General features: G+C 42.2%; 1 protein-coding gene across 1 annotated transcript; it reads left to right on the forward strand.

Moving 5' to 3' along the window:
* Nucleotides 1-2455: 2455 nt before the first annotated feature.
* adcyap1r1b (adenylate cyclase activating polypeptide 1b (pituitary) receptor type I) lies at nucleotides 2456-22613 on the forward strand. Its single transcript, XM_034530812.1, has 14 exons — nucleotides 2456-2803; nucleotides 10779-10890; nucleotides 14602-14704; nucleotides 16108-16221; nucleotides 16498-16601; nucleotides 16714-16811; nucleotides 17829-17961; nucleotides 18083-18236; nucleotides 18317-18377; nucleotides 18511-18580; nucleotides 18689-18780; nucleotides 19666-19795; nucleotides 20067-20108; nucleotides 20570-22613. Exons 2-14 carry the CDS (start codon nucleotides 10828-10830, stop codon nucleotides 20756-20758), a joined length of 1353 nt encoding a protein of 450 aa, XP_034386703.1. The 5' UTR covers nucleotides 2456-2803; nucleotides 10779-10827; the 3' UTR covers nucleotides 20759-22613.
* Nucleotides 22614-27275: the final 4662 nt, after the last annotated feature.

The following is a 27275-nucleotide window of genomic DNA, read 5'->3' on the forward strand; positions in this document are numbered from 1 at the left end:
GTAAATCTCCTGATCGAGTCCAAGACTCTGTCAAGACGTCATCATCACCTGTTCAAAATAAACAATGATCTCTTCTTCATCTGACTTGTCTCTCCTGATTAAAATTGTTTTGTTTCCAGTGTCACGTCAAGCGAGTTGAGGTGAGATCATGTTTAGCATGAATCGTCTCATGGGAATTAATTTGAACTTGCACTTGTTTTTCTTTCATTTCATTTTCTTTCTTCTTCATTTATTTTCTATAATCACCTGGGTTTCGTTGTGCTGTGCGATTTTCAAAACAGGTATGACATAATATTTTGGTAATCATCTCAGCATTATATCAGCTGATAAAATTAGTAATGATGAATAAACAAAAAAGAGAACATAGAGCACCCGGAATAAACGGGTTTAGCGAGACGATAACAGAAAATGTTACCAGATTATTAATAATATTTGATGACCACTGCTTGAGTTGATTATTATTGTCTTTCTTATTTCCAGTGGGAAATGCTATGTGTGTGTTTAGTCTCTCTTCCCTCGTTTTGCTTATATTTTCACATGTACAGATGAGAAGAGTTACACATCAATCACAGAGAGCAAGCGAGTAAAATAGAGAGAATATATTTTTAGAGACACTCTTCTGAAGGCCTCTTCCTCCTCCTCCTCCTCCTCCTCCTCCTCTGTTCATACATCATACCTGTTCGTAGTATAAATATTTAGATTCCAAAAAAGCCTTCACAAGCTAATTCCTGAAGACTGGATTGTGCATTCATTGTGATTTACAAATATGTGACAAATGATGATAAAAAGCAACATTAGGTGTTAGGTGTCAATATCTTATCTTCAGGACTCCAGAGGGATGAACATCATCTCCCAATATTCCATCTTTTAGGGTTTTGATGATGGGGTGGAGAGCACTGTCTAAAGGGGGCAGTCAGCTTTGAATCTAGCGCTACATGTTGCTTGAGAATGTCTCAAGGTCAAAGTCGGCCAAAGTCCAAGTGAGAAGCATGCCATCATAGCCTCGGCCTGCCTGCATCCGCACTGCCTCCCCCATCCCTCTCCAAGGGCAGTGTTTGCAGTGTTTATTGTTGCAGCACCAGAAAGCATATATACACATGGAGATAACAGTGCACGCTTCTGGACAGCCTCTCTTCAAAGGAATTTGTGTAGTTTACAGAAACTTATGGACGGACCCATGTTGCCTTCTCACCCGTCAAAAAGAGGGTCCGGTCGCCGTCAGGTGATTCAACAAGCCTTTGGTTTGAGGATACAGGAGGCGTTGAAGGTAAACTCACCCATTCACACACTCATGGCAGAGGCTACTAGGCCGCCTGCTCATCACTAGCATGAGACGTGTAGAGTGCAGGGGTCAGGGATCGAACCACTGAACTTCTGACGAATGGACGACTGCTCTATCTCCTGAGCCAGCCAGTACAATGTCAGAGAGAGACGTAACAGAGATATTGCAGGTTCATATCACGCCACACTGTGCGCGAGGGGTCAACAAAAAATCCGTGTCAGACAGCAGACAGTCCATTATGAACTTTGAGGCGTTCACATTGTGCGATGACTGTCCTGTGAATCGCAGAGCTTTGAGTCAACGTGCGTCCTCCATCCGCTGCTGTCGACATCTTTCATGACAGACAAACACGCCCACTCCACGCTGCAATTGGCCAGCTGTGGGATCTCGCCCCTCCCTCGCGGCCTTTGCGAAACAGCAATATAAACTGTTGCCTCTCAGACACCTTGAGACAACACTCAGTATACAACAGGGCGTGTTTGAAGCAAACTTGAACATATGATTCACATCATATCCATGCTCTACTCAATCTGATAAAGCCTCCTGCTTTGCAGAGGCTGGAGGCATTGTTGGTCTGGAAGAGACCACTCCCAATCATGGTCTGTACCTTATTCATCTTTCTAAAACTTAACAATGGAAAAGAGGAATTTCCCAGGTCATTTGAAGGCTCCTTTCAGCTTGTCTGAATCCTCCACAGATGCCAAAATCATGGCAGAATCTTTGCTGGTGGTGATAAAAATGATTATGGTCGCTGTCCTTGGTCCTGATCTATGGTTGAATATGGTGACCCATGACACCTCACACACTAACAACACACATGCACACACTAACAACACACAAAACACACAAAACACACACATGCATGCACACACACGCACACACACACACACACACACAGCCCATGCATGATGTTCCACCACATAACAATCATATCATTTTCTGTGTTTAATCTGGTACGAACGGATTATTTAAAAATAAAAAAATTAACCGTTTAGGTCTCACAACTATCATACAACATTGGATGTGTGCTTCCTCTCTCGCATGTGTCGGAGTGTGTGTGTGTGTGGCAGAGAGAGAGCGAAAGAGAGAGAGATAGAGAGACCGGGAGAGTGAATGTGTGTGTGTGTGTGTGTGTGTGTGTGAGAGAGAGAGAGAGGGAGTTAGTTGTAATGCGCGGTGCATATTCTTCTGTGGAGGGCGAAGGGAGCAGCCATCCGCAGGGCAGCGACAATTGCTGGAGATATCTACATCACTCAACCCCTCATCGCGCACTCATCCTGCAGAAAGAAACTCGTCGCGTTTCGGTCCCGGTTGGAAGTCCTCAGACCTTTTCGTCTCAAACTGCCTTTCGGGTGGAAGTTGTGCTGCCCGGAGCCACGGGGGGAGTCCTGTCCCTCCGCAGCCCCGTGAGGGTTCATTTGCCCCCCCCTCCCCCCCTCCCCCCAGCTGAGAGCGCAGCCGTTCATCCGCCCGGAGGATCCACAGAGCAGGAGTTGCATTCGGAGGAATATCGACCGAATGGTGAGATTGTGCAAAATTGCATGAATTAGAATTGTACTGTGTGGAATTCAACAGCACGATTGTGCACCGACGTGGATGTGTTGACGGGTGTCTGGGAGGAGGATGGAAAGACGGCTCGCCGGCATCTTGCGGCATGTTGTCGGCTGGGCTCAGTGAGGAGGTGCCTCGCCGCAGATTGCAGTTACAATGTGCGTCCAGAGGGACACAACAGAAACACATTGTGTACGGGGGTCATAGAGGAAAGGAGCCCGTTGGTAGCCACAACATGCTCTCCGGCATCTTGACTAACGGCCCATGTGTCCATATGCACGAGGAGGCTCAGCCTGTTTGGGTGGTGACCGAATAATAATGAAGCAGATAAGGGACACTAATGATGTCAGAGTCAGGGTTACATTGCGCTTTGACGGTGGTGATCCTTTTGCGTCTATAGTCCCTTTATGTCATTCATACAATAGTGCATGCATTGTAACCGGCCTGCATCGACACACGGCAGGCCTGCAACACAAGAATACAATCACAAAAACAACAATAGATGTGACCCTTCGCTTCGTGCATTTGAGGGTGTAGTATTTTGGGCTTTTGTATCCCTGAAGATCGATGAAATCCATGGCCTTTAAGTAAAAGCTGTGAGTGACCTTGTGATTGCGATCCTGCTGTCACTGTATCACAACTGCTGCTTTCTCTTCTCGTGCTGCTTGTGTTTGGACAGTTTGGAGGGTTTGAAACAGGCGGCCAATCACAGCCGCTCGTTTCCAGTTATCTGCTCTTGCTTGACAGAGGTGAGCTTTCTCTTTGCTCCCTCACTCTTTGATGCTTGCTGTTCATGTCTGGGCCCAATAAGAATCTCCTTATTCCTGCAGGTTTTTTGGTCACCCATATCCCAGGATCGACTGCTGCAAATTGTTTGACGAAAGGCTCGTGTGGAGCTATTTGTTGACGTTTCTGAATTGCTCACCTGCAGCCTCATTCATAAAGAGCGGTGGATGAGTGGCACCGATCCGGATGCGAGGCCAAACGAGTGCTGGTTTTAAATATGGTTTTGTAAAAGAACAACAGGGAGAGATCCACGCTCGCACTGAACATCCGTGAGAGCTGTTAGAATACTTGAGCCGATGAATCAAATAAGACAACACTGATATTCTTTGTTGTTTAAATGTGCAGTTCACATCTGGCTCAGTATATGAGGCAACACCTAGGATCCTGTTTAGATTCACATGATTTATGGGGGACAAACAATGTCCGCCGCATGTCATTAACAAGCTGCTGCTAAAACCTTTGGTAAAAACATTCGCAGCATACGAGCACACGTGTGAGGGAAGAGCTCTCTCAGATCTCTGTGACGCTGACATTTAAATGTCCGTATTAGCCTTGTTGTGAGCAGCAGAGGAGGGAGAGAGTGAGGGAGGAGAGGACATTAGGCGTCGGGCCCAGTCTCAGCACGGCAACCTTGTAACACAACCAGTATCACGCATGGGCCGAGTGTCATTTAGTCACATCGAGGAGATCCTGTTATGGATGCTGATGCAAAAGGCTGCACATTATTAGGACCAACAATAGACACCTTTTGTTTTGTTTGCTCCCATTCAGCTTGAGTCATATTTGCATTTCACAGCATGGTATAACATAATTAATAGCTGGGATATGGGAACGTGGTGACATTGTGACAAAGAAGTCCGTCATGACAGGAAACATGCGGCAGCGAGAGGATCCAAACCTTCTCAATCCATTTCCTCTTGAGAATTAACATGCTCACTTTTCTGTTTATCTGTGTTGCTTACATGAACGACTGCATGCAGTCGGGTTATTGCTATGCATGGAAATGTGCCTGTCACGTAAATACAGGTTGCAAAAAGACATTTGGCCACTGACTGCAATATATATTAATATTTGGCCTGATGTAAAAATGTGTTTTGGCACGTCATATAGGAAAAGCACAGGTGTGGTTTTATACCATTATTAATTGCTTTATTCCATTTACCTTTACCAGTGCCAGGGCACTGTTATTGTGTATCCTGGCTTGGCTTACTGGGACACTTAATCCTATATGTTAATAATTACACCTTGACATAAGTCAAAATGTGTGCAACAAAAAACAAGTTCTGATGGCCATTATTAAAGCCCACGGATTCAGTGATCTAGTAATGCATTCATCATCAAATATATACTGCACCAATAACTCCACTAGGCCCCCTGTGACTGGGAGATGAACAGAAACACTAACCCAGTAGTTTCTATGTTAAGGAGCGTCAGATTTCAATAAAGGCCTAACCTTTTTCAAAATGGTGCTCTCTCTCTCTGTCTCTCTCTTGTTGCCTGCCCAACCAGTAATGTTGATGGGATGACACATTTCTACCAGAAGTCAGAGGCACAATATTGCTGGTCAGCGCGGTTGCTAAGTGGAACAGGGCAGGATGGTGGCCTGGTGGGGACAAAGTGTGCTGTACAGAGTGGGTGTCAATGGCCAAACATTTGAACTGACCCACAATCCCAAAGAAAAAAAAAAATCAACGTCTATTTTGTATATATTTACATTGACATCCAGTTTCCAGACAGCCATGACAAGTAAAAACCTGCTTTGGCTCGCACAGCAGTCTGAATGCTCAGCGGGCAGTCGGCTCTAATGAGATCATTCGGTCAGTTGGTGCTGGGGTAAAGCAGCGTGGTGCAGCCATGCAGGAGACAACGCCATCTCACTGCTTCCCGGCTCATGTGGGCATCCAGAGCCGTCCTGGGTCTGACCATCATGCATTGGTTGGCTGCAGTGCTTAAATACTTTTTCTTTAATGCACAAATAACCCACTGAGAACTTTAATTTATAAACAATCTGTGGTGGTGGTGGTGATAATAATAATATATATTATATAATTATATATTAATATTGTGCATAAGTGGCTGGACCACGCAGCTGGCTGGTAAAGCTTTAGTTCTGACTTCCAACATCTAACTATAACCCAAGGAACATCTGTCCATCTGTCACTGTGTATTTTGAAACTTATTTGGGATTAACCCTTTGACATCATTATAGGTTTCAAGGAGGTCTGTGGGTATCTTACCTTCGCACACTTTGAGAACCACCTATCCGATCTATACTTCACACTTTCTGGGTGTCGCTGGGAACCCATTGGACACGCTGCACATTCAGTGTAAATATTACTTGATCAAACAAGCAAACGGCACCGTGTGTAGCAGTTGGGGGCGGGGCTTCGTGGCTAAGTCGAGCAGCGGGGGCCTTTACAGGACGCAGCTGCAGTTCATTCTTGCTGCTGGATGCTGGACATACTAACGTAGATCAGCAGCGTTTCCTCCTCACATTGTGAGAGAACATAATCCACGCTGCATTATATTCATAGTAAAACATATTATTAGTGGAAAAGAAACTTCAGGGATGCCACATTAATACTTAATTTACAACACTACCCCCGGACACCAGCAGATGATTATTACAGCATAGCATGGACCTAAAAGAATTTTAGGAAAATGATCTCATTATTTAATCATCAAGAAAACAATTAAACCATTGTATGAACTCCAATGAGCTTCCCAGTATGTCATCAACCTATTTATCTCAATCAAGTTCATCCAGCTTTACCATATTGACCGTCTTTCTCAGGCTCTTACACAAGTTCCCTAAAACATCATCAGCTATTTACTCACTTGAGTAACAACCTGGTTAGTTCCGACAGGATCTGGTTTGTAAATCTCTGAGGATGATGTGTGACGTTATTTCAACTATTCCTTTGTTTTTGTTCCAACGTGTCTTTGCCTCAGTCTCGTGACGACGCAGCCCCCCCCCCCCCCCCCCCCCCCCCCCCCATTGAATTGTGGGAAAAATGGGACATAATGGGAGTAAGAAACCAGGCCGCTTTTAATACTCTCTCTATCTCTCTCATCATCCTTCTCACTCTCTCTACCTCCCTCTCTCTCTCTCTCTCTTACTCTCTCTGCAATGAGTGCACCTCCCTCTCACACCCCAAAATAATGAAGACTAAGTCATGTCTGTGTATATTAATTCCGCCCATAATTCCTTTGGCTAAATATAGAGCGACATGAGTGACTCTTCACTACGGGGTTCTCTGGGAATTAGACAGCCTAGTGCTGGATTAACACTTTGAATGCTGATTCTTGAAGCAGCACAGAGACAAATTCCTTCTGTTTTCTGCATTTACTCTGAAGAAACAAGCAGGTGGTGTTGATGTGAAGATGAGAGGCACAAAGAGAAGAAGAGTTTTGGGTTAAGGGTCTGCTAGTGAGTCCAGGGAGATAAGCCAGTGCATGCCTTCATGCTTGGGGCCACAACAGCTGTCAAAGCCGGACCAGATCAAAACTGCTCCCCGTGTCCCACCAAAAGCAAACAGGAAGACTTTTCTCTCGCCAGTGCTGCAGCATCATAGGTGAGTGGCCATAAGAAAACAAAAAAACGGCTCCTCTTTTCACACTTATTCATGAGAGAAGTAATTCCTCTTCCCCCAAGAGGAATTGTTTCTCTTCACACAAACACTCCACACATTCCTGAGAAAGCTGCTCTTCCTCTTCTTCTCCCAGCCTCTCCTTTTTTCCCTTTTTCATTTCCTACTTTGTTTATCTTCCCCCCTCTCTTGTGTGCAACTTTGCAACGGGTATCTATTAGTGCTATCATAAACCTCAAATGTTTAGTTTGGAGAGTGAACATGACTGTGTGTGCATGTGTGCTCTTTAGACGGAGCATCGAACTTTACACACACTCGAGCTGACAGTGTTGAACATAAAAAGCCGCTGAGAATCATTAATCCACTGATTACAGCTCGGGGAGGAGAATCCTGAGCAGCTGCTTTGCACACACACACACACACACACACACACACACACACACACACACAGGCACCAACACACAAGCACTATCCTATAATTATGTCTTTGTGATGACCCTTGCTAATATAATGGTTTTCCTAGCCACTTACCCAAGCCTTAACTTAAAGCCTGACCCCAACCCTTACCCGTAACCTAATTCTAACCTGAATCTTAAGACCAACACAGAACCCTTAAACAGGCCTTTGAAGAAATGAGGACCGGACAAAATGTCCTCTTAGTCAAAGCTTACTAAGTGAGGACATGTAACATAGTCCTCATTATGTTACAAGAACAAGAACACACACTTCCTGTAGTAATTTGAACTTCAACTTGTCTTTTATTATAAACATATATATATATATAAACATAAACTTTGAGTGTGTGTGTGGACATTTTCATAATTATCTTTTAAAGATAAAACTGAAAATCTGGAAAACTTATTGATATTTATTTTATATGATTGACTAGTTGGATCTCAAAATATGCCATTTTCTGTGCTTTCCACTGTATGTTCCCAGAAATTGTCTGTATTGCAATTAATTTATATGGATTTGATTAAACACAACATTAAGAATATTCACCATGTGAGCACTGTATGAATATATAGATTATGAAAATAATTTCAAGATTTATTTAATATTGTTCCTAAATTGTACTCATTGACTTTGATTAAATGACCAAAACCAGCTGTTATGCAGCGAGACGTTTAAGCCTATTAGGGTCTTGGACCCGAGGGCCCTGGATGAAGGCAGAATGAGAAAGATTTGTCGGTCGCGGTCTGTAAACACATCGGCTTGTTGTTTTACGCCTCGCTATATTTACATTTTTCCAACTGTGCTTCCAATCCGGTATTTGCTCTTTACGTTTTCATAGAGGTTGACGGACAGAAATGTCCTGAACGCAGCAAAACAAGAAAATACAGGCAGAGGGCCGGGTCCCCGATGCAGACATAAACCATGATTGAGAGGGATTATTTTTGTTTGAGGCTGTACATTATTATTTTTTAAAGAAAATTCTACTCATTCTTCTTTAAATACTCAAATCAGATGCATTTTTTTAACTAATTTGAATCATTAATGAGCCCTTCACAATACGCGTTGTCACAAAAAACACACGCGTGACACTTTGGACACCTAGCATCATATCCCTTTTTGCTAAATGGAAGGCTAATGTGGTTGTACACGAAGGGTCCAATTGCAAGTGTAAAAGCAGTGGACTATAAGTTCAGGAGTGAAACACCATTTTAAATCACTGGGTTCATTTATGAAATTAGCGATGATTTTATTGTTTGGACGTTTTATAGTGCAGTGTGACGTTACCACAGAAGATGCAGACTTTCTACTTTGCGTTCCAAAAGTGCTTCACTTATAGTTTAGCTCTCTTTAATTTTCTTCTTGTTCTCTAAACAGACGACACACACACATACACACACACACACGCACACACACAGACAATTCCAACTGTGGCAGGGTGAGGTACCATCAGTGTCTTGGTGGTTTGTAACATGTGAGCGTCTTTTCTTTTTCTTAGAGATGAATTAATGGCAGTTTGTGCTTGAGCACTCCCCATAAAAGCTTCAGCAGCCATTATGGGGGCCTTGGCAAAGCTGCAGACTCCCATTCATGTTGTGTCTTGTTATTTTTCTGTTTTGTGTGTGTTGTTCTTCTCTGAGTCACTCTCGCAAAAGAAAAAAAATCTAAATGAAGGTTCTGCCTGTGCTGGGCTGTAAAATGCATTAATAATATTCAGCGTGCAGGACTCAAATCAAATGTGCTCGGTTCGCATGTTTCTACTGAAGAACACGCTGCTCTGGGTTGAGTGTAGTTGCCATGAAGGTTCAACGTCTGCCATCATTTAACAACTGAAGTGCATGACGACATGTGATGGGATCTATTTACAGTAGAGCAGTGGACGGAGCAGAAGGGAGTTCCAGGTCCACGTGGGTCAGTTCAGATCCAAACTCAGCAGCTCTCTCTTGCTGTTGCTCCTGACAACGGCAGGAGGAGGGGCTTGCTGCTGGCAGGGTTTTGGTAAAGTAGGATTGCCAGTCTGCCAAGCTCTCCCTGTGGGACGAGGCCCGACTGCTCAGTCCTGCTACTTGGCTTTGCTCATGCGAACCCCCCGGGCCTGCAGAGTCAGGCTGCATCCGTGAGATACATGCACACGGGCTCATTGCAGACGCGCTACTTGCCATGCATGTGTTCACGTGTACCATTTGAAAAGCCAATCGTTTGATAGGCTGACAACATCTTTGCAATAGCTGCCTGCAGTTGTGAGTGGATATCCTGTGAAAGGGATCCCAGCAGAGTATTATTTGTTGTGTTTTTAAACTGCATTTCCATATAAATTCAATGGAAATGTGACAGTGCCAAAAGTATGGCTGCAGCTAATTATTTCCATGATGCAGTTTTTAGTCTCTAACAAAAAAAAAAGCCAACAGGACGTCTTAAAACCCAACCCAAGTGACCAAAATGCAAACATATTTAATGTAAGACGAAGGAAGAAAAGTAGCAGATCCTCATGTTTGACAAGCCGGAAATATGTTTTTTTTTCAAAGATTTGATTCTGAGACTAAACTACCAAGTAAACAAACGTAGTCGAGATCACAAACAGTATGTTTGTCTGGCTAGTGGATCGTTTGCAGGATATCTAAACATTTTCTGATTCTTTTATGTTGATTCAGGAATTTTGAAAGGATTTCCTAACGCAATGCGATAGGGCATGCTTTGTTATCATCATCAACTTGTATCTGATATTTTTTTTTTACATTTTCAGAGATTAAAGTAAGACTGCATTTCCAATACCGTTTTCACAGTCAAAGCCGCAGCAAGTGTTTTTTTTTTTTTTATAAACAAGTTCTACTATTAAAATGGTCTCTGAGGGGCTTTCAAGTTGGTGAGATATATGCAAACGCTTAAATAGAGCTTTTATGAAAGACACTGTACTGTAATGGTTATGTCCCGGTCTGATATTCAATTCAATTAAATTCAGTTTATTTTGTATAGCCCAATATCACAAATTACAAATTGGCTTCATATGACATTCCTGTCCCAGGACCTCACATCGGATCAGGAAAAACTCCCCAAAAATAACCTTTCACATATAATGGAGACAACATGTTGATGTCCCACACTCTTGTGTTTTTCAGGTGCGAAGGTGAGCTGAAGTCCCGTTGAGAGGAAACTGACAAACTCAACATGTCTGCAGCTAGCGTCAGCCCGCTGATCTTCACCCTCCTCCTCCTCCTCCTCTTCTCCTCGGTGAGCTCATTTAAAAATGGTGTTTTCCTTCTTTCTTTTCCTCCTTTTGGGACACCGCGTCTGATCTACTGTGTGAATAAGCATGCAAACAGACTCTGCAACAGGTGGAGCTTCACATGAATACATTCAGCAAACAGGTGTCGAGGCCTGATGTGCGTGCACTCGTAAAGTCGTTCACATAGTTGAAGTGAGCGTATGAAGTGTCTGCATCAATAATTCAAGGGACAGTGTGTGGCAGGAGCGATGGATAAAGATGTGCTCTCATCATTTATTCATTGTTTATTCAACACTATTACTGTTTGGTAAATCTTTGACAAAGGAGAAGGTCCTCCGTCCTCTCCTGTCCTCCCTTTTCCTCTCCTACCCCATAAAAAGCTGAGAGGAAAGCAATCTTTTATTATTGATATTAAATGTGAGTCATCACCCTCGAGCTGAAGTGTTGTCTGAGAGACTGAGAGATGAGCTCAAGGGAAGATGGTGGCCGAAAGCAGCGAGTTGTATGTAAACAATCAGAGAGCTGTATGGATGGACACAGTGTAGGAATAGAAAAATGACTCTAAATTACTCAACTAATCTTCTGGGTGAGTCAAACTGAGCGTATTTTCATACAATACAGATGTGTGGTTCAACAATCAGACCAGTACGTTTGTGAATGTTGAAGTCTTAAAACCCCAGTGGGAAATGTGTCCTCATGGAGAATTTCGGGTGGGGAAAACCCATGAATGTACTGCTTTTAAAATATTAAATAAACTTTTTTTTTAAAAAGCACATGAAAACTGTAACATACTGCCTAAAAACACATGTGCAGAGTTAAGCCAGATGTCAAGAGAGAGCAGGCTGATGACTCACCATCATGCTGGGTGTCGGCATCAGCATGTAGCCGCTGGTCGGTCCTCTCAGCATGCCTAAAGCCCATAACTCCAGGTTTAAACAGAACATTCTCATTTAATGGTGTTACAAAGTTACATTATTGTCACAGGTTTTAGTCATTTGCTTTCAAATGTCTCTCCCCCACATTTGAAGTTTTCTGTTGGAGCAGCTGCTAACAGCTCAGTGGAGAGAAGAGGTCTAGCCTTCATGAACTATACATCTCAAAGTAGAAGTATACGGGCCTGGATTTGTTAAGGACACCTTTGAAGCTTTAATTTGTGAACAAAAAACAACTATGTCTCGTAATAATGATCTGTTTGTATATTTGTATATTTTGTATATGTCAGCTGGGATAGGCTCCAGCGCCCCCGCGACCCTAATGAGGATAAGCGGTATTGAAAATGGATGGATGGATGGATGTATATTTGTGTGTTGTTGGGTTTAGGCTACTAAAAGGCTTCGGTTAAAGTACGTGAAAGATTCATGGTTTAGTTGAATATAAGTAAACGTGTCCTTTTTCACGTCACCTCTGACTTTTTGAATATTCCACCAACACCTTGGTAGACAGCTGTTAGATGAAAGCTGCAAACAGCACCAGCATTTAATGTATTCATGCTTCAAACGGTTATCGACAAAACATTTTCCTCAGTCGCAGTTGAATATGCTTCAGACATTTGCATTAGACTTTTACTTAAAAGACCAGTGTGTCGAATTTAATGTCAGATTGCATCCAAATGAACGCCCCTCCGCTCATCCCTCCCTTTCCAACCCCGGAAGTGAACTACGGTGGCCTTCAAGGACAACCGGCTCTCTCCGGAGCCCGTGTCTGGTTCGTCTGTTCTGGGCTACTGTAGAAACATGGAGGACTCTGTGAAGAGGACCCGCTCCCTGTGTAGATATGAAGGGGCCCCTTCATACAAAGACACAACAATTCTTAGTTTCAGGTGATTATACACTAATGAAAAGATATATTATATTTCATTTATGCTAATAGAAGGAAATGCTACACACTGCAACCTTGAAACCCAAAACAGATTAATCGACATCCACAAGTGTATTATATTGAAGAACAGTGAACACCATAGCATAATATAATGTAGCTGAGCAGCTGGCCTGGTTTTAAATATGATATGAAAAAGACCGACGCACACTCTATCACACTCGTGTACATGTAGTGTAGAAGTTTGACCCAATTAGATATCGTGAAGTGATTTAGGGCAGAACGATATAATATAATTAGTCGCAGGAGATTAAACATCAGAGAAATAAACACGCAAACTGCTCTTTAAACTTTCCAACATTCACACAGTGTGTTCGGCTTTTCGTGCCGCTCACACCCATCAATCAAATTCAGTTCATACGCACTTAATCTGCATTAACGATCGATGTTCACTGGCAGCATTCAGCGGCAGAGAATAAAGTAGAGGCTTTAACATGAAGCCACGAAAAGGGAGGATGAGGACACTTTGACATTGGTCATGATCTCATGCTTCAAGTCAGCGTTGACATTTTTTTTTAAATACCTAAATTGTGAGTAATGAATGCGCTCAGCTCTGTAGGGTTGAAATCTCAAACCCCAAAAACTCTTTTGCCATTCATCAAACAAACATTTCTCAGCATAATACCACTTCAATTGTGATCTATCGACGCACGGATATTCTTTAAATGTATAACCATTACCCAACCGTCTCACTCAGACACGTCTACAGGTGTGCTCCACCTATTGTTGGTGCAGATTACTGGCACATGGAGTTTGGTGACCTGGCAGAACACCTGTTGTGTTGGACCTTAATTTGCCTTGGAAACATGATTCAGAATGTAGTTTAGTTTCATGGGAAGATCAGTTTTGTTGAGGTCACACGGCCGTTGTATTGCACATACAGAAGTCCTTTCAACTATTGAAATACAAATATTGATGAGTGCAACAGCAATATAGACTAGTGTCTCCGATGTCGTACTAACGGACTGACGATTTAAGATGGAACACCATCCACATCCAGATCCAGAGAACGTCATCATCGGTGCTTTGACCGCCCTACTCCATTCAAACTGTCCCTATGCAGATAAATCTTCGGGCGGATTCGTGGACACAGAGAGTGCGTCGCCACTCGTTCCACACTGTGCCGCCGTAACGACTGCGTCTCCGTTACTCTGCAAGACCCTCAGTGGATGAATCCCAAGCGGGTGGTGTTGACGTCAGCGGGTGAATGCTCGGCTGCTCCCCTACTCGGCCCCACCTCGTGACGCCGAGTCTCCCGGACTGACGCCGACTCGGAGACACAAGGTTGTCTCCCCACCAGACCACAGCCGTCCATCAGCCCCGGCACTGTGCAGCTGCCAAGGGGGGTGGGGGGCTGCGAAGGAGGCGACTCTGGACGTGACCTCCGAAGTCTTGAGTCGTAGCTCTGGGACTCCGGCTGATCTCTTGGCCTGGATATTGTGTTGAAGCCACTGGAGAGGTGCACGTTTGAGCAGTCACCACAGTGTGTCTGTCCGCGATGGGTGAAGCGCCTGGCACGGTCCAGTGTGAAAAGTGCCCGTCTGAAAGGCTTCCCGGCCTTGTTTTCCTTACAATGAGGCCCCTCCCCCGGGTCAGTGAGCATGGTGAGATTGCCAACCGCACTGAAATGGTTTGTTTAATTGGTTGAGTGTTTAAACAGATCCCAGAGCTGAGACCTCTTCCACCCGGCGATGTGAACTGCGTGGTGAAGCTAATGAAGCGGCCTCGTCCATTCTACCGTTGGTCCTCCCTCTGTGCACTGATGTAATCTTCAGCCACTTGACTCTCTCTTTCTCTCTCTCTCTCTCTCTCTCTGTGTGTGTGTTCATGTTGTTTCCCAGGTTTCGAGTCAACAGGCGCCCTTTAACTGTGTGATCAAGATGGAGCAGGAGAAATGCATGGAGATGATAGCCTCGGACGATCCTGGGAACGATCCAGCATTTGGTAGGCTTTTTTTATTGGGGAGTATTTGTGTATTTGTGCCTTTCTCCCCCTCATGCTAACAACTACTTGACGTTGTAACAACTTTCAACATGCGCTAATTCAAGTGAAAATACTATAAAATAATAAACACAGAGATTCGTAACAAGAACATCTTCAGGGCCGGCATACTAATGAGGGGGAGATGGTTCTACACGTTGTGGTCGACTCTGCTCGTCTGCAAAGACTTGAGCATAACTAACGAAAGCACAGCCAACACACAGAGAATACATACTTACATTTCAATCGACAGCGAGGGAGGGGCTGGGGCATCTCATGATGATGATCCTTCACGTGAGAGTTGATCAGAGAGACAGTGAGTGACAGGCGTCTGTCTGTACGATGGATGAAGGGAAGATCAAACTGAGTGAGAGGCTTTGTGCCAATTCTCCTTCCTAACCTTGTTTAGGAGTCTCTTTTGGTTTGGAGTGCATGAATCCTCCACTTCTGCTCGAGATGCAATGTGAAGCAGAATATATGTATGAAGACGTTTGGATTTTCAGTTTAATGATCTCAGGAAGCTCGACTTTTCCATTCCCAAAGAGGGCATCGAAGGATGTCTGACTCCACCACGAAACTGCTGCATCCGCTGTCAGAGGAGTACCAAACATTGCTATTGTGTGGAACTGGGGGCTGGTTGTGTTGTACAAGCACAGCAAACTATAGCACTGTCTTTTTAAAGATGTTTTTTATTTTTTTTATTTGGGATATAGCTACAAAACATCACATTATAGATAGATAGATAGATAGATAGATAGATAGATAGATAGATAGATAGATAGATAGATAGATAGATAGATAGATAGATAGATAGATAGGTAGATACTTTATTCATCCACAGGGGGACATTTCTTTGTAGCAGCAGCAAACAAGGTTACAATATATGCAATACACTAAAATAAAATAGCAGAGCAGGACATATTCAATTTATGGTATTATACACCACAATAACCAATAATCACACATAAAAGGCATACCATCGGTTTTTCTAGTGTCCTTTTGGGGGGGGTGGGGGGGGGGGGGGGGGGGGGCTTGAGCTTTCTCTCTCTCAGATGCTTTTCTAAAATTGTATATGAAATGAAAAACTGCAGCAAACAAATAAAAAAAAAGATGCACAGGCCGTACCGGCAGGGCGTAACCAAATATGTGTTTACATCCAAAAGAAGATGTAAATAAAAAAAGAAAATATATTTCTTCAACGTGTGCATGGGAACTGCATATGCCAGTTTCAACGATCTGTGATTTTGAAGAAATGATGAATGAGCTGCAGGTGGGCTTTTCCCACCCCCCAAAACATGAATATATGGCTCCACAGAATCAAACACTCACTGCTGCGCACTGTGTTTGTCCACCTGTTGTGTTCCCAGGCTGTCCGTGGATGTGGGACAACTTGACGTGTTGGCAGCCCGCCAGGATTGGCGAGGTGGTCGAAGTCAACTGTCCCGAACTCTTCTCTCAGGTCATGAGTGAAGAAGACTTTGGTCAGTCACTCGGGACATCCCATTTATATTTCGCATCTTCTTTAAGCTCCCTGTTTTCGTGGTTATATCGTTTTATTTCAAAATATGCAGGTGCTCACATGGGAAATTGGGATAAACTGTCCTGAAATGAAAGACTCACGCATTTCTTTCTGTTCCCCTCTTACTGAAAACTGAAGTAATACATGTACAAGGGGGTTTGCGTCTCTCCCTGATTTCACTGTTGAAATAAGTCTGTGTTTGCCATAATCCAATAAAGTGTCCTGTACGTGCCCACAGAGCTGGGGAAGGTGAGTCGTAACTGCACTGAGTTTGGCTGGACTGAACCCTTCCCTTATTACTACGATGCCTGCCTGTATGAGGAAGGGAACAGCAGCCATCCGGTGAGTACATGACTGTCTGCAGCTGTGTCAGCGAGACATTATATATATATTTTTATTTTTTATTAAACCCACTCGGCTCATTTTCTTAGTTTCTGTTGTGCTTGTGTCTCAGGACATGTACTTTGTGTCAGTGAAGGCTCTGTACACCGTGGGCTACAGCACCTCTCTGGTCTCCCTCACCATGGCCATGGTCATCCTGTGCAGGTTCAGGTGAGGCGTCTGGTGGTGGAGGACAGTAGTGCAGCTGGGAGGGGTGGTGCTGGGAAACTGGGGAGGGCTGGTGCTGGGAAACACGAGGTCCATCAGACACACATGACAACGTAGGAGAGAAGAAGGGGTGCATGTTTTTTCTTCCTTATAGATATCCAAGTCCCTTTTTTACACTCAATGGTTCTTATCATTAGCACATCCCCTTTTTTCACGATGATTATGTCAGTTTTTCAAAAAAAAGTAACCGTTGTCAAAGTAATTTAGATGTTTTAAGGTAAATAGCTTAAAGTGAATGGTAATATACAGAATATTGTTTTGCTCTAGTTTTAGTTAATTGATTAATATGATAAAGTGCTCCTGTCATTTGATATCATACAGAAGCTTTAGTACTAGTAATACTACTAGTGGTACTACCAGTACTGCTGCTATTCTTTCACTACACCTGGTTCAGGCAACCAGCAGGAAGCCGTTTTATTACTTCGTTCAAGAATACAATCTTGAAACAAGTTCAACATTTCCAAAAGAGCAGAAGAATGATATGGCTGCCTTCACGCCACTTTTCCACCAATCGGATTTGATCAGTCAACCCTGTTCTTGTCCAGGTCAAGTCGACTTTCTTTGCCGATCATTAAATGTCTTTGGCAAGTCACATCATGTTTGTACAATTGATCTGTCTGACATTCATTTTACATTCTAGCTTATTTACCGGCTGTGTCAGCTCATAAAATCTCTTATGCTTATTCTTCAACACTATCATCCCTCTACATGTTAGTAATACTACAGAATACTACGGACTATTACCACTGCAGGAATTGCTACATCAATTATTAGCACCACCACTACAGTACTAATACTACTGCTACTGCAATTATACTTACTCCAGCTATACTAGTACTACTGCCTTGCTGTTACACCTTTCAGTACTACCACTAACAGTGCACTGTTCTTCTGCATGCGGGGCTTTTCTTTGACAAAAGACTCTCCCACATTCAGAGTGTTTCATGTCCGTTTTCACAGGAAGCTGCACTGCACCAGGAACTTCATCCACATGAACCTCTTTGTGTCGTTCATGTTGAGAGCTATTTCCGTCTTCATCAAAGACGGCGTGCTGTACGCCAAAGAGGACAGCGAGCACTGCTTCATACACACCGTGAGTAACGCCAACACGCCTGCACACACGCCCACAACGCTGTCTGATCTCACGTTAACAGGCAGCAGAGGATTTTTTCTCATTACATTTTCTATCATTATTGTCCCCCCTCTCTTTGAAGCTGGAGTGTCGAGCAGTGATGATATTCTTCCACTACTGCGTCCTCTCTAACTACTTCTGGCTCTTCATCGAGGGTCTGTACCTCTTCACTTTACTGGTGGAGACCTTCTTCCCCGAAAAGAGATACTTCTACTGGTACATCATCATTGGTTGGGGTGAGACAACAACCGCCTCACACGCACCAGAGGTCCGATCTGGTGAGTCGTCATTAATGTCTGTGTCATGTTTACAACAGGAACCCCCACAGTGTGCGTGACCATCTGGGTGGTGCTGAGGCTGCACTTCGATGATATCGGGTAGGTTGTGAACACCAAGACATTCTGTGTTTGTATGTCGGAGTTTGTCTGTTCCTGCACTGAATGTGTTGTCGCCCCCCCCCCCCATCCCCTCCCACTCCTCCACCCACTCACCCCCTCCCCACTCTCTCAGGTGTTGGGACATGAATGACAATGCCGCCATCTGGTGGGTGATCAAGGGACCTGTGCTCGCTTCCATAATGGTACGTCATCGCTCTGTTCTAGGTTCGAGGGCAATATGATAATCCATAAACAATCCGTCCGTTACCAAAGAATAACGGCCATCATTACGTTACCGTTCTTCTCTACAGATCAACTTTGTGCTCTTCATCGGCATCATTGTCATCCTCGTCCAGAAGTTACAGTCCCCAGATATCGGCGGAAATGAGTCCAGTATTTACCTGTGAGTCTGTTCACATTGACGTTTAATTTGATCATTTTGTGCATGTCATTAATAATAATAATAATAATAATAATAATAATACATCGAATTTATATAGCGCTTTTCAAAACACACAAAGACGCTTAAAATTTTACAACATATTACTTTAATTAATTAATTCAAAATGACATATTCATTTTATTTTAATTTCATAGCTACTACACTAATTATTTCAAGCTGACCTTATGAGCAACATGTTTGCATTTATTTAAGGCAGATGCGATTAGCACACAGGTGTCCATAGCCAACCATTATATTTGCACTCGACCCGGACACACATTATGTGCATATGTAATTACTGAAGGCTATGGATATTTGTCCTGACCCTAATCAAGTAAAAATAAGGTCATCTAAATGTAAAAAAAAGGCTTCCCATGGGTCTTGAAACCTGGTCTAACTTCTAAGTCCGACCCATCCCACCACAACCTACTTGTTAACGCATACCTTGCTACTTTTATTTTATAATAATACTACTGGTATTACTTCTGCTAAATATTGCTGCCATTTCAGTATTAAGTCCCTTGAAGGGTTTGTATGCACTATTTAAATGGTCTGCCATGCATGTCATAAAAGCGTTGGTATGCTATGGTCAGCGGTAGGAGGACACTAGTAATCCATCACTACTTAATGATTACTCTTGTAAAAGTTGCAGTACATAAATGTGTGATTTACCAGACGGATGGTATGGGAGCGGGAGACATTTTTAGACCTCCGTGACTAGATGATGAAGCAAAAGAAAAGTGCTTCTTTTTAATTGATTGGAACAGACTGTTGTCATTCCTGTGTGAGCTAATTCTAATGAGGACACACACACTGTGGTCTCGTCATAATTGTGTTATTTTGCAGGAGGTTGGCCCGCTCCACTCTGCTGCTGATTCCTCTGTTTGGGATCCACTACACTGTGTTCGCCTTCTCCCCCGAGAACGTCAGCAAGAGAGAGCGTCTGGTGTTTGAGCTCGGCCTCGGATCCTTCCAGGTGACCGTTTCTGCTTCTCGGTCTGGATTTAGAAAAGAACAGTCAGTGTGCACACTGTGGAAAAGCCTGGCTTACTGTCACAGCCCCGGGAAGGAAGGATGAGGATATCCTTGGACGTTCGTCACAAAAAACGAAGGCTTTAGATCCGACTGCTAGGAAACTAGACTTGACTTGAAACTGGAAAGCAAAATATTAAGAAAAGAGTGTTTGAATTCACACACACACACATGTCAGTGTTTTTGTCTCATGCGTGGACCCTCTGTCTCCTCAGGGCTTCGTCGTGGCCGTCCTCTACTGCTTCCTGAATGGAGAGGTAAAGATCCGTTAAAACAATTACTGACACCATTACACCAGTTTTCTGATGCACAATTTAATTAAACATGCATCACAACATTACTGGCCTACAGCTACACACTTATGGTATGGACAAGGCTCATCATTTCTTCAGTTTTTTTGTTTTAAATAAGGATTTGTGAAAATTAAATTGTATATTACAATGTTTGCTGGTAAATTTGCTTCATCTGTTCTTCCCAATCTGGCCCATAATCATTTATTCACGTTCTGTTTTCGTAGCTCAGCTTCCAAAAGATGTTGGTTGTGTGGGGGTAAAACATACATTTTGGTTTAAACCAGCGTGTTCCTCTCAAGAAAATGTTATTTTTCAGTGAGAATCTAAATCTGAGCCTTAGATACAGTGAGTGAGACAGGGACAGCGAGCGTGTCTCTTTCCAGCGAGGTCCATTAATAATGACCTTGTGAAGTATATCCCTCAAGGTGCAATCGGAGATCAAGAGGAAATGGCGCAGCTGGACGGTGAACAGGTACTTTGCTGTGGACCTGAAGCACCGGCATCCTTCGCTGGCGAGCAGTGGGGTGAACGGGGGCACGCAGCTGTCCATCCTCAGCAAGAGCAGCTCGCAGATCCGCATGTCCAGCCTGCAGGCCGAGACCCCGGCCACCTGAGCGGCGCCGGCGGGGTCTCCGGACCTGACGCCGCCAGACCTGCCACGCCCACCGTCATACCGATGACCGGCCTCAACGACTCGTTCCTCAACCCGTACCCCAACCCGTACCCGGACGAAACCATGATGGAAACCCAACTCGACTCCAGTGACCCAGAACAGCCTCCAGTCTGACCCGTCCCACCTGCGAAACATGACCGGACCTGAAAGTCAGGCGCCAAATGATGAGTCTCGTCATGTCCCGACCTTTGACCTATAGTTCAGGGGTGAAACACAAACTTGATCCAGCTGTTCCTGAGCAGCCGCTCAGCTTCAAAGGGCATGAGTAGGAAGTCGAGTGTATATCTAGTGTCTTGTCGGGCTGTAACATGCAGAAGAAGCGTGGTTATCTCTCTGTATATACTGTATACTATATATATATATATATATATATACTGTGTGTCTGGTGCCGCAGTTATTTGCTGCTCCATAGCACAGGGGACCAGCTAACTACTGCAGCCCTCTCACGGTGATCATTCCCGTCGAAAAAAAGTGTCAAAATGTAACTACACACTGTATTCCTCTTTCGATACAGACGTGGAACGCAGAGGCTGAGTTTCAGACAGACAACACTGGGCGATGTAAATACCTTCAATGGGCACGCCGACTGATTTTGCAAATGGAGATCAGTTTGCTTGTCCCGTTGAGTACTGATCAGGCTGTGATGCGATGTCACAGTGATGTCATCCGGGTTATTTCTGCTTGGGCTTGGAAACCACACATTTGAAACTGAAAAATCGGTGTTACAAACTGAGGGCCTTGCGTTTGAAAGACGTGGGTGTTTACCAGGCAAGCAGGGTCTATTGAAAAGGTAGTTTGCTGCATTATGGGAAATGTAGTGTCCAGTGTTGTTGGAACTCGCCCCAAAACCCTGGACTAATATCTCGGCCTCTGCTGCTTTGAATCCGATCGCCCTGATGTACAGTAAATACCTTAGACGAGCAGTTTTGTTAAATACGTTGAAGACAATTTAAAGAACGATAGTTCACACTTACATCAGTGTTGAAACTGTAACCTTTCACCATCAAACCACTGTCGAGGAGAAATCTTGAGATCTAACAGGTGGAACTTGGAAAGCAGTATTCATGAGAAAGGACATATTTTCTACATTTATGTAAAAATGCCAAAAACAAGACAGAGAAAAGAAGAAATAAAACCCTACCAGGGTTAGATGACGACTCAAGAGGGTGTGCACAGCGATGCAGACCACAAACAGAAACCTCTCTTTTCAATCTCAGCACTGGGAAGTAGCCGTTAATACAAAAAATGTCAATGAGAATGAACTCGCCGTGAGTTCTATTGCGCTGCATGAATTTGCATTTATTGCCCATGTGGTTTTGTTTCCTTCTTTGGTGAGAATTTCAGTGTTTACTTGCGTGTTTATTTCCTTTTTTTCTTCAACTGTCAGTGTCTCTGGGGCCGCGGCCGCACGCTGTCGTACTGTCGTCCTGCGGGACGTTTCCAACGTCGCACTGGTCAAAGTTAAGGTGCAGACCGCGGGAAATAAAATGAGGACTCAGACCAATCTCTCCGACCGCCATCGCAGTGTCTCTTCTGCAGTTCTTGTCTTTGGTGGCATTTGCTCTCTTGTTGCTTGAAAACAAGCACATCGAGATAAACGTTATACTTTTGGAGTGGGACTTTTACCAAGTAATCTGAATCCTGCCTGATTTATTTATTTTTTTGCACGGCCGTGCTGATGTCACTGCAGATGTTTCTTTTGGTCTGACTCCTCTGAATCCCGATGTTCAACTCTACTTTGTGTCTCCAAAAGTGCCTTTTAAGCACAAAACAAGTTTGACTTCTGTTGATGATTTAAAAGAAGAAGAAGAGAGAGAGAGAAAAAAAAGAGATTTAGCTATTTATTTCAAATTGAAACTGCAAAGTCAAGAAAATGATTGAACAAAGTGCTTTAATGTTGCTTAAGACGAAATCAGTATTTTAAACCCGGAGGCCTTCAGAGTAGTTTAACTTGTCTTTGCTAAAGATGAGCAGAACATACGACCGATTAGTGTTTTAAATAAAGCAGAGCGACAGTATATCAACTCAGTCAATGTACAGTGCAGTATGTGACATGCACAAAACAATAAGTATGTTTTAGTTTTCTTATGGAACAGTGGAAAATAACTGGACTATAAAAAGTCTCATGTACCTGAACCACAAACGAGTTTTCTCTATGATATTCTTTAAAATATGAGACCATTTCATACTTATGTTTGTAAGAGGATGTATTCTTAAAATGACTCAATTTCTAATTTATGTAAAACATTTCTGAAATGTCTTTAAAGACAAATGGGAACTGAAGAACTCCAAAACATACAATTAGTAGATTCTTTGATTATAATGAATGTGCTGTTTCTTTTCTGGATACAAATTTATTTAGGATAATACTAGAGTTACATCTGCTCAGTTCGATTTAAGACTGTCGTTAAATGTTTTGTTGTTCTCATCAGCTGTTTGAAGTCTAGCAATAAACACATTTTTGGTAATTTGAAGGAAAAAGACGTCTAGTACGGAGTCCCAAAACTGAAGTTATATTTAAAATGTTAAATATTAATTATATTTCAAAGACAGAATGAAGAGCAAAATTACTCCATTACTTTATTTTATCAACTGATTAGTGGTGAAGGAAATCAAAAACGTTGTATGTATGCCAACTGTAAGTAAAAGCCTGATTCTTAATATTCCACCAGTATTTTTTTAATGTTTTCAGTTTTAGTCAGATTTGTCAGAATATTTACATTTATTCAACTGTTCTCTTATATTTTCTGTAAAATTATGTCTCAGTACAACCTTTGCCACATAGCCAGGAAGATCGCTTTGATGGAACATTATTAATAATTTCATCTTAATTGCATTTCATCTCTGTTTTCAGCTTTATTCGAAATATCAAAACATAAAAATAAAGTACACTGTGTCTTCAATGACAGATTAAAACCTAACGAGGTCCAACGAGCCGCTCTGGAGCTTATAACCTTGATTATTATTACCATAATTTTGCTGTGAGTCGATGCATTTAGTAGGAGGTCCTGTTTGGGGAACCACCTCCGCTTTGGTACCCTGAGTTCATTACAGACATTTTGACAATCTCACCGGCTCATGAGCCTAATTTTGTTGATATAATTATATATATATATATATAAATGTATTAATTATGTTTTCTTTTAGTGTTAATATGGGAGTTAGAGCCTTATATTGCCAGTACTATGTTGATGTCAGACAAAGATGTTGCTATTATTGTAAGGATAAATATTCATCACAGTCTCTGAACTGTGAAGTAGTTAGATAAAATCTTTTAAAGGTCTGTCGTCAACCTTTGTGACTAAATAAATGTGCGAGACAGAAACAAGCTGCCGACGTTGTACCTTGTAAATGGAGTTTTCTGTGGTTCAAAGTGAATAACACTGTGATTGTTTTCTTCTTTTTTTTTAAATGATTTTTCTTAATGGTGATCGTGTGTTTTTGCTAAAAGTATAAAGCCTCCTGTGATGCCTCTGTACTCTCTGTTAGGCTGATGCATGCGTGTTAAATGGTTTTGATCTCATTTGACCAGCAGATGTAATCACAAGGGTGGGTGGAGCTTTCAGCCCATTACGGGAATCTGAGCTGCGTGCTTGTTTATTATTAATAAGCTAGAACGTGAATATTGGGTTTTAACTGTGAACGATTTATTTAAAGTGTAGCCGTAGTCCCATCAGGACACATTGAATACTTTTCCTTTGAATGTTAATCTTCGCAGACATGAGGAAAAGTAAAGTGCCATAAAGAAAACTGCTACAGACCCTTTTTTTTTCTTTTCTTTTTCTTATCGATTTTTACTGCATAGCATGACAAGAAAATTGGTTGCAAATGTTTCTCCTTTTTTAGCTTTTTGATGGTGTTTTTTTATTGTATTACTTCATTGTACAATTGCCTGTTTTTAATCAGTTAGAGGTAAAAAAAAATAAATAAAATAAAATGGGGCTGAGCAGATTGTGTACTGATGGCTGAATGTAAAAGTAACTTCAATCACTCTGCTGTGAGCCCACTTCTGTCTGCTCATGAGCTCTTCTTTTCTCAGTTTGATCTCGTTTTTGTTTGCCGTGCACATTAGAAGGCTTTTTTTTGTACATTATGGAAGTATCGACAATAAATGTTTTTAACTTGTTGGCTCAATGTTGCTGTGTGTGGTAAATATTCCCAAGTCCTCTGGTGTAAAGAAAAAGGCTGAAGTCATACTTTATTTTTAATTGTATAACATACAAATCCTCTGAAAAGACAGATGCCAAAAATGTGTTCAAAACTCTGATACTATCCCATTAGCCTTGTCCCTGACTGTGGCCCTCAGCACTATTGGCTGCTCCACCTAAGACTAACATCTTTAACATAATTGAATTTCCTCCCCCAGTAATTTCCTATATTAGTTGTAACTCAAACGGGAAGAAATAGTATATTTGTTGGCAACTATTGTCAGCGGTGGATTAATCCACATGTGTTGCTGAGTCTAAATAAACACAGTGATGAAGGAACATGTCACCCAGTGCAACAGTGTTAACCTCTAATGAGTTTAGAAGAGTTGTTGGACAAAAAGTAATAAAATGTTAATACACATTTTATTACTTTATTTATTTATTACTTTACTTTATTTATTACATTTTATCCACTGCTGAAAAAAGTCCCCAACAAATGGGCTATATCTAAAATAAGGAGATGTTTTAAAAATATTTTCGAAGGTGCTTTTTAGAAGATGTACTTCTTCTAGGAACCAATGGGTGTGTAGCTGAGAGCCACAGACAGGTGTAGGGGAGTTATAGAGAGTATTGACAGATGGACCAAATCAAAACAAATAAAACAGCAAATGAGAAACTGGCATTCATGTTGTAAACCGGAAACCTGTGAAGGAAACATACACGTCACTTTCTCCAGTAAGAAAATAGAGATAACACTGTGCAGACATGACATGGAGGGCTTACTTAAAAAGAAAACATCACATCAAAACATGCTCATCATCTTCGTCGCTGCACAGCTCAAAGTCAGATGAAAGCGTGGTGCTCTTCCCGTAATCACAATCATCTTGAATCTGACACTGAAACAATCTTAAATATATGATTGTGTTAGACAGGTTTTGAATGCAAAACCTCCGATAGGTTTTATCCATCTGAACTGCGGAGAAACAGTGAGTCATACTGTACGATAAAGGCACTGTAACGGTCTGTAGCTGAGTAATGTAATATATCCTTCTGTGAATAATACTATATATATATATATATATATATCTTCATGTCCAAATGTACTGTAAAATGTCAAAAACACAGAAGAAAGATGTGAATTAGATCAATAGCTACACAAACGTCACGATTCGACAACTTGAAAGCAGCTCAACTAGTCCCCTAAAATTATTTCAGGTTCTGGATTAGTTTTAGCATTATAATCACTAAACCTATGAAAACAAAAAGGGAAATTACACAGTATCATTTTTTCTCCGCATTTTGCAATATTACAGTATATAGGAATAACACTAACGTACACATATAATAGAAACATTTTAAATATACATACCACCATATATATTTCAAAGTAAGTAATTCCTTTTAATCTATCATTTGTGTTTTATTTTTTTATTTTTTTGGAGGGGCTGAAACTTCCCACAAACATTCACACAAAGACATAAAAACAGTCAAAATAAATAGATTGTACAGTTTAGTGCTCCAGATGTGCAACATGTGGCATGCAGAGCCAATGATGGTAATATGGGCACGCTCCATTAAACCGAGGGAGTTTAATTCTCTAAGAATTGTTGTTTTGTACTGGCCGACATTTAAGAGACCGGTGGCACTGAATGAGTAAGAGCAAGGAGAGCATGGACGTCACCACGAAACAAAACCTGAGGGTGAGAGTATACAGAATTTAACACGGGGCTGCAAAATCCAGGAGCAGTGATTCGTTGTGTTTTTTTTTTTTTTTCATCTGCAAATATTGTGAGAATGCCATGTCGCATGTCCTTTTTGTATGTAGGGCTTTATATGCAAACTGGTCACGTTGGTATTTTGTTGATGCACACGTTCCATTATGTTGTGAGAATATGAGCCAAAACAACACAAACGCAACTTTTCACACTTAAAGGCGTGAAGGACTGCGACAGAATAAACTTATCATAATTGTTACAGAGAGTATAAATATGATTTTTTATTTGATATATCTAATGGAAGAAAGAAGAAGAAAAAATTGATATTGGTGCTTTTTTTTGGGTGGTTGGGAGTAAGATGAGGACCCCAAAGAAGATTAGACCTTCCTGTCTGCCCATCCTGTACACTTGAACATAACTAATATTACGAGGGAAGGTTTAACGTGAAAGGTGTCGGATGTTAGACTTATTAAGTCAACAAATGAGCGATTCTGCAGATGATCTGTGGCGTACAAAGTTAAGAGGTACCGTAACATTCAGCGATCAGGCTCTGTGGTGTTGTGACGCAGCACATGAATACACGAGGCTTGTTTCC

Source organism: Cyclopterus lumpus, chromosome 4, assembly GCF_009769545.1.
Source record: "Cyclopterus lumpus isolate fCycLum1 chromosome 4, fCycLum1.pri, whole genome shotgun sequence".
NCBI lineage: Eukaryota > Metazoa > Chordata > Actinopteri > Perciformes > Cyclopteridae > Cyclopterus > Cyclopterus lumpus.

Excerpts from the sequence above, each read along its gene's own strand:
- adcyap1r1b (XM_034530812.1), top strand. The coding sequence starts at position 10,828 with ATGTCTGCAGCTAGCGTCAGCCCGCTGATCTTCACCCTCCTCCTCCTC. Across the intron at positions 16,222-16,497 it reads CATGAGTGAAGAAGACTTTG|AGCTGGGGAAGGTGAGTCGT; the intron begins GTCAGTCACTCG and ends ACGTGCCCACAG. Across the intron at positions 18,237-18,316 it reads GTACATCATCATTGGTTGGG|GAACCCCCACAGTGTGCGTG; the intron begins GTGAGACAACAA and ends TGTTTACAACAG.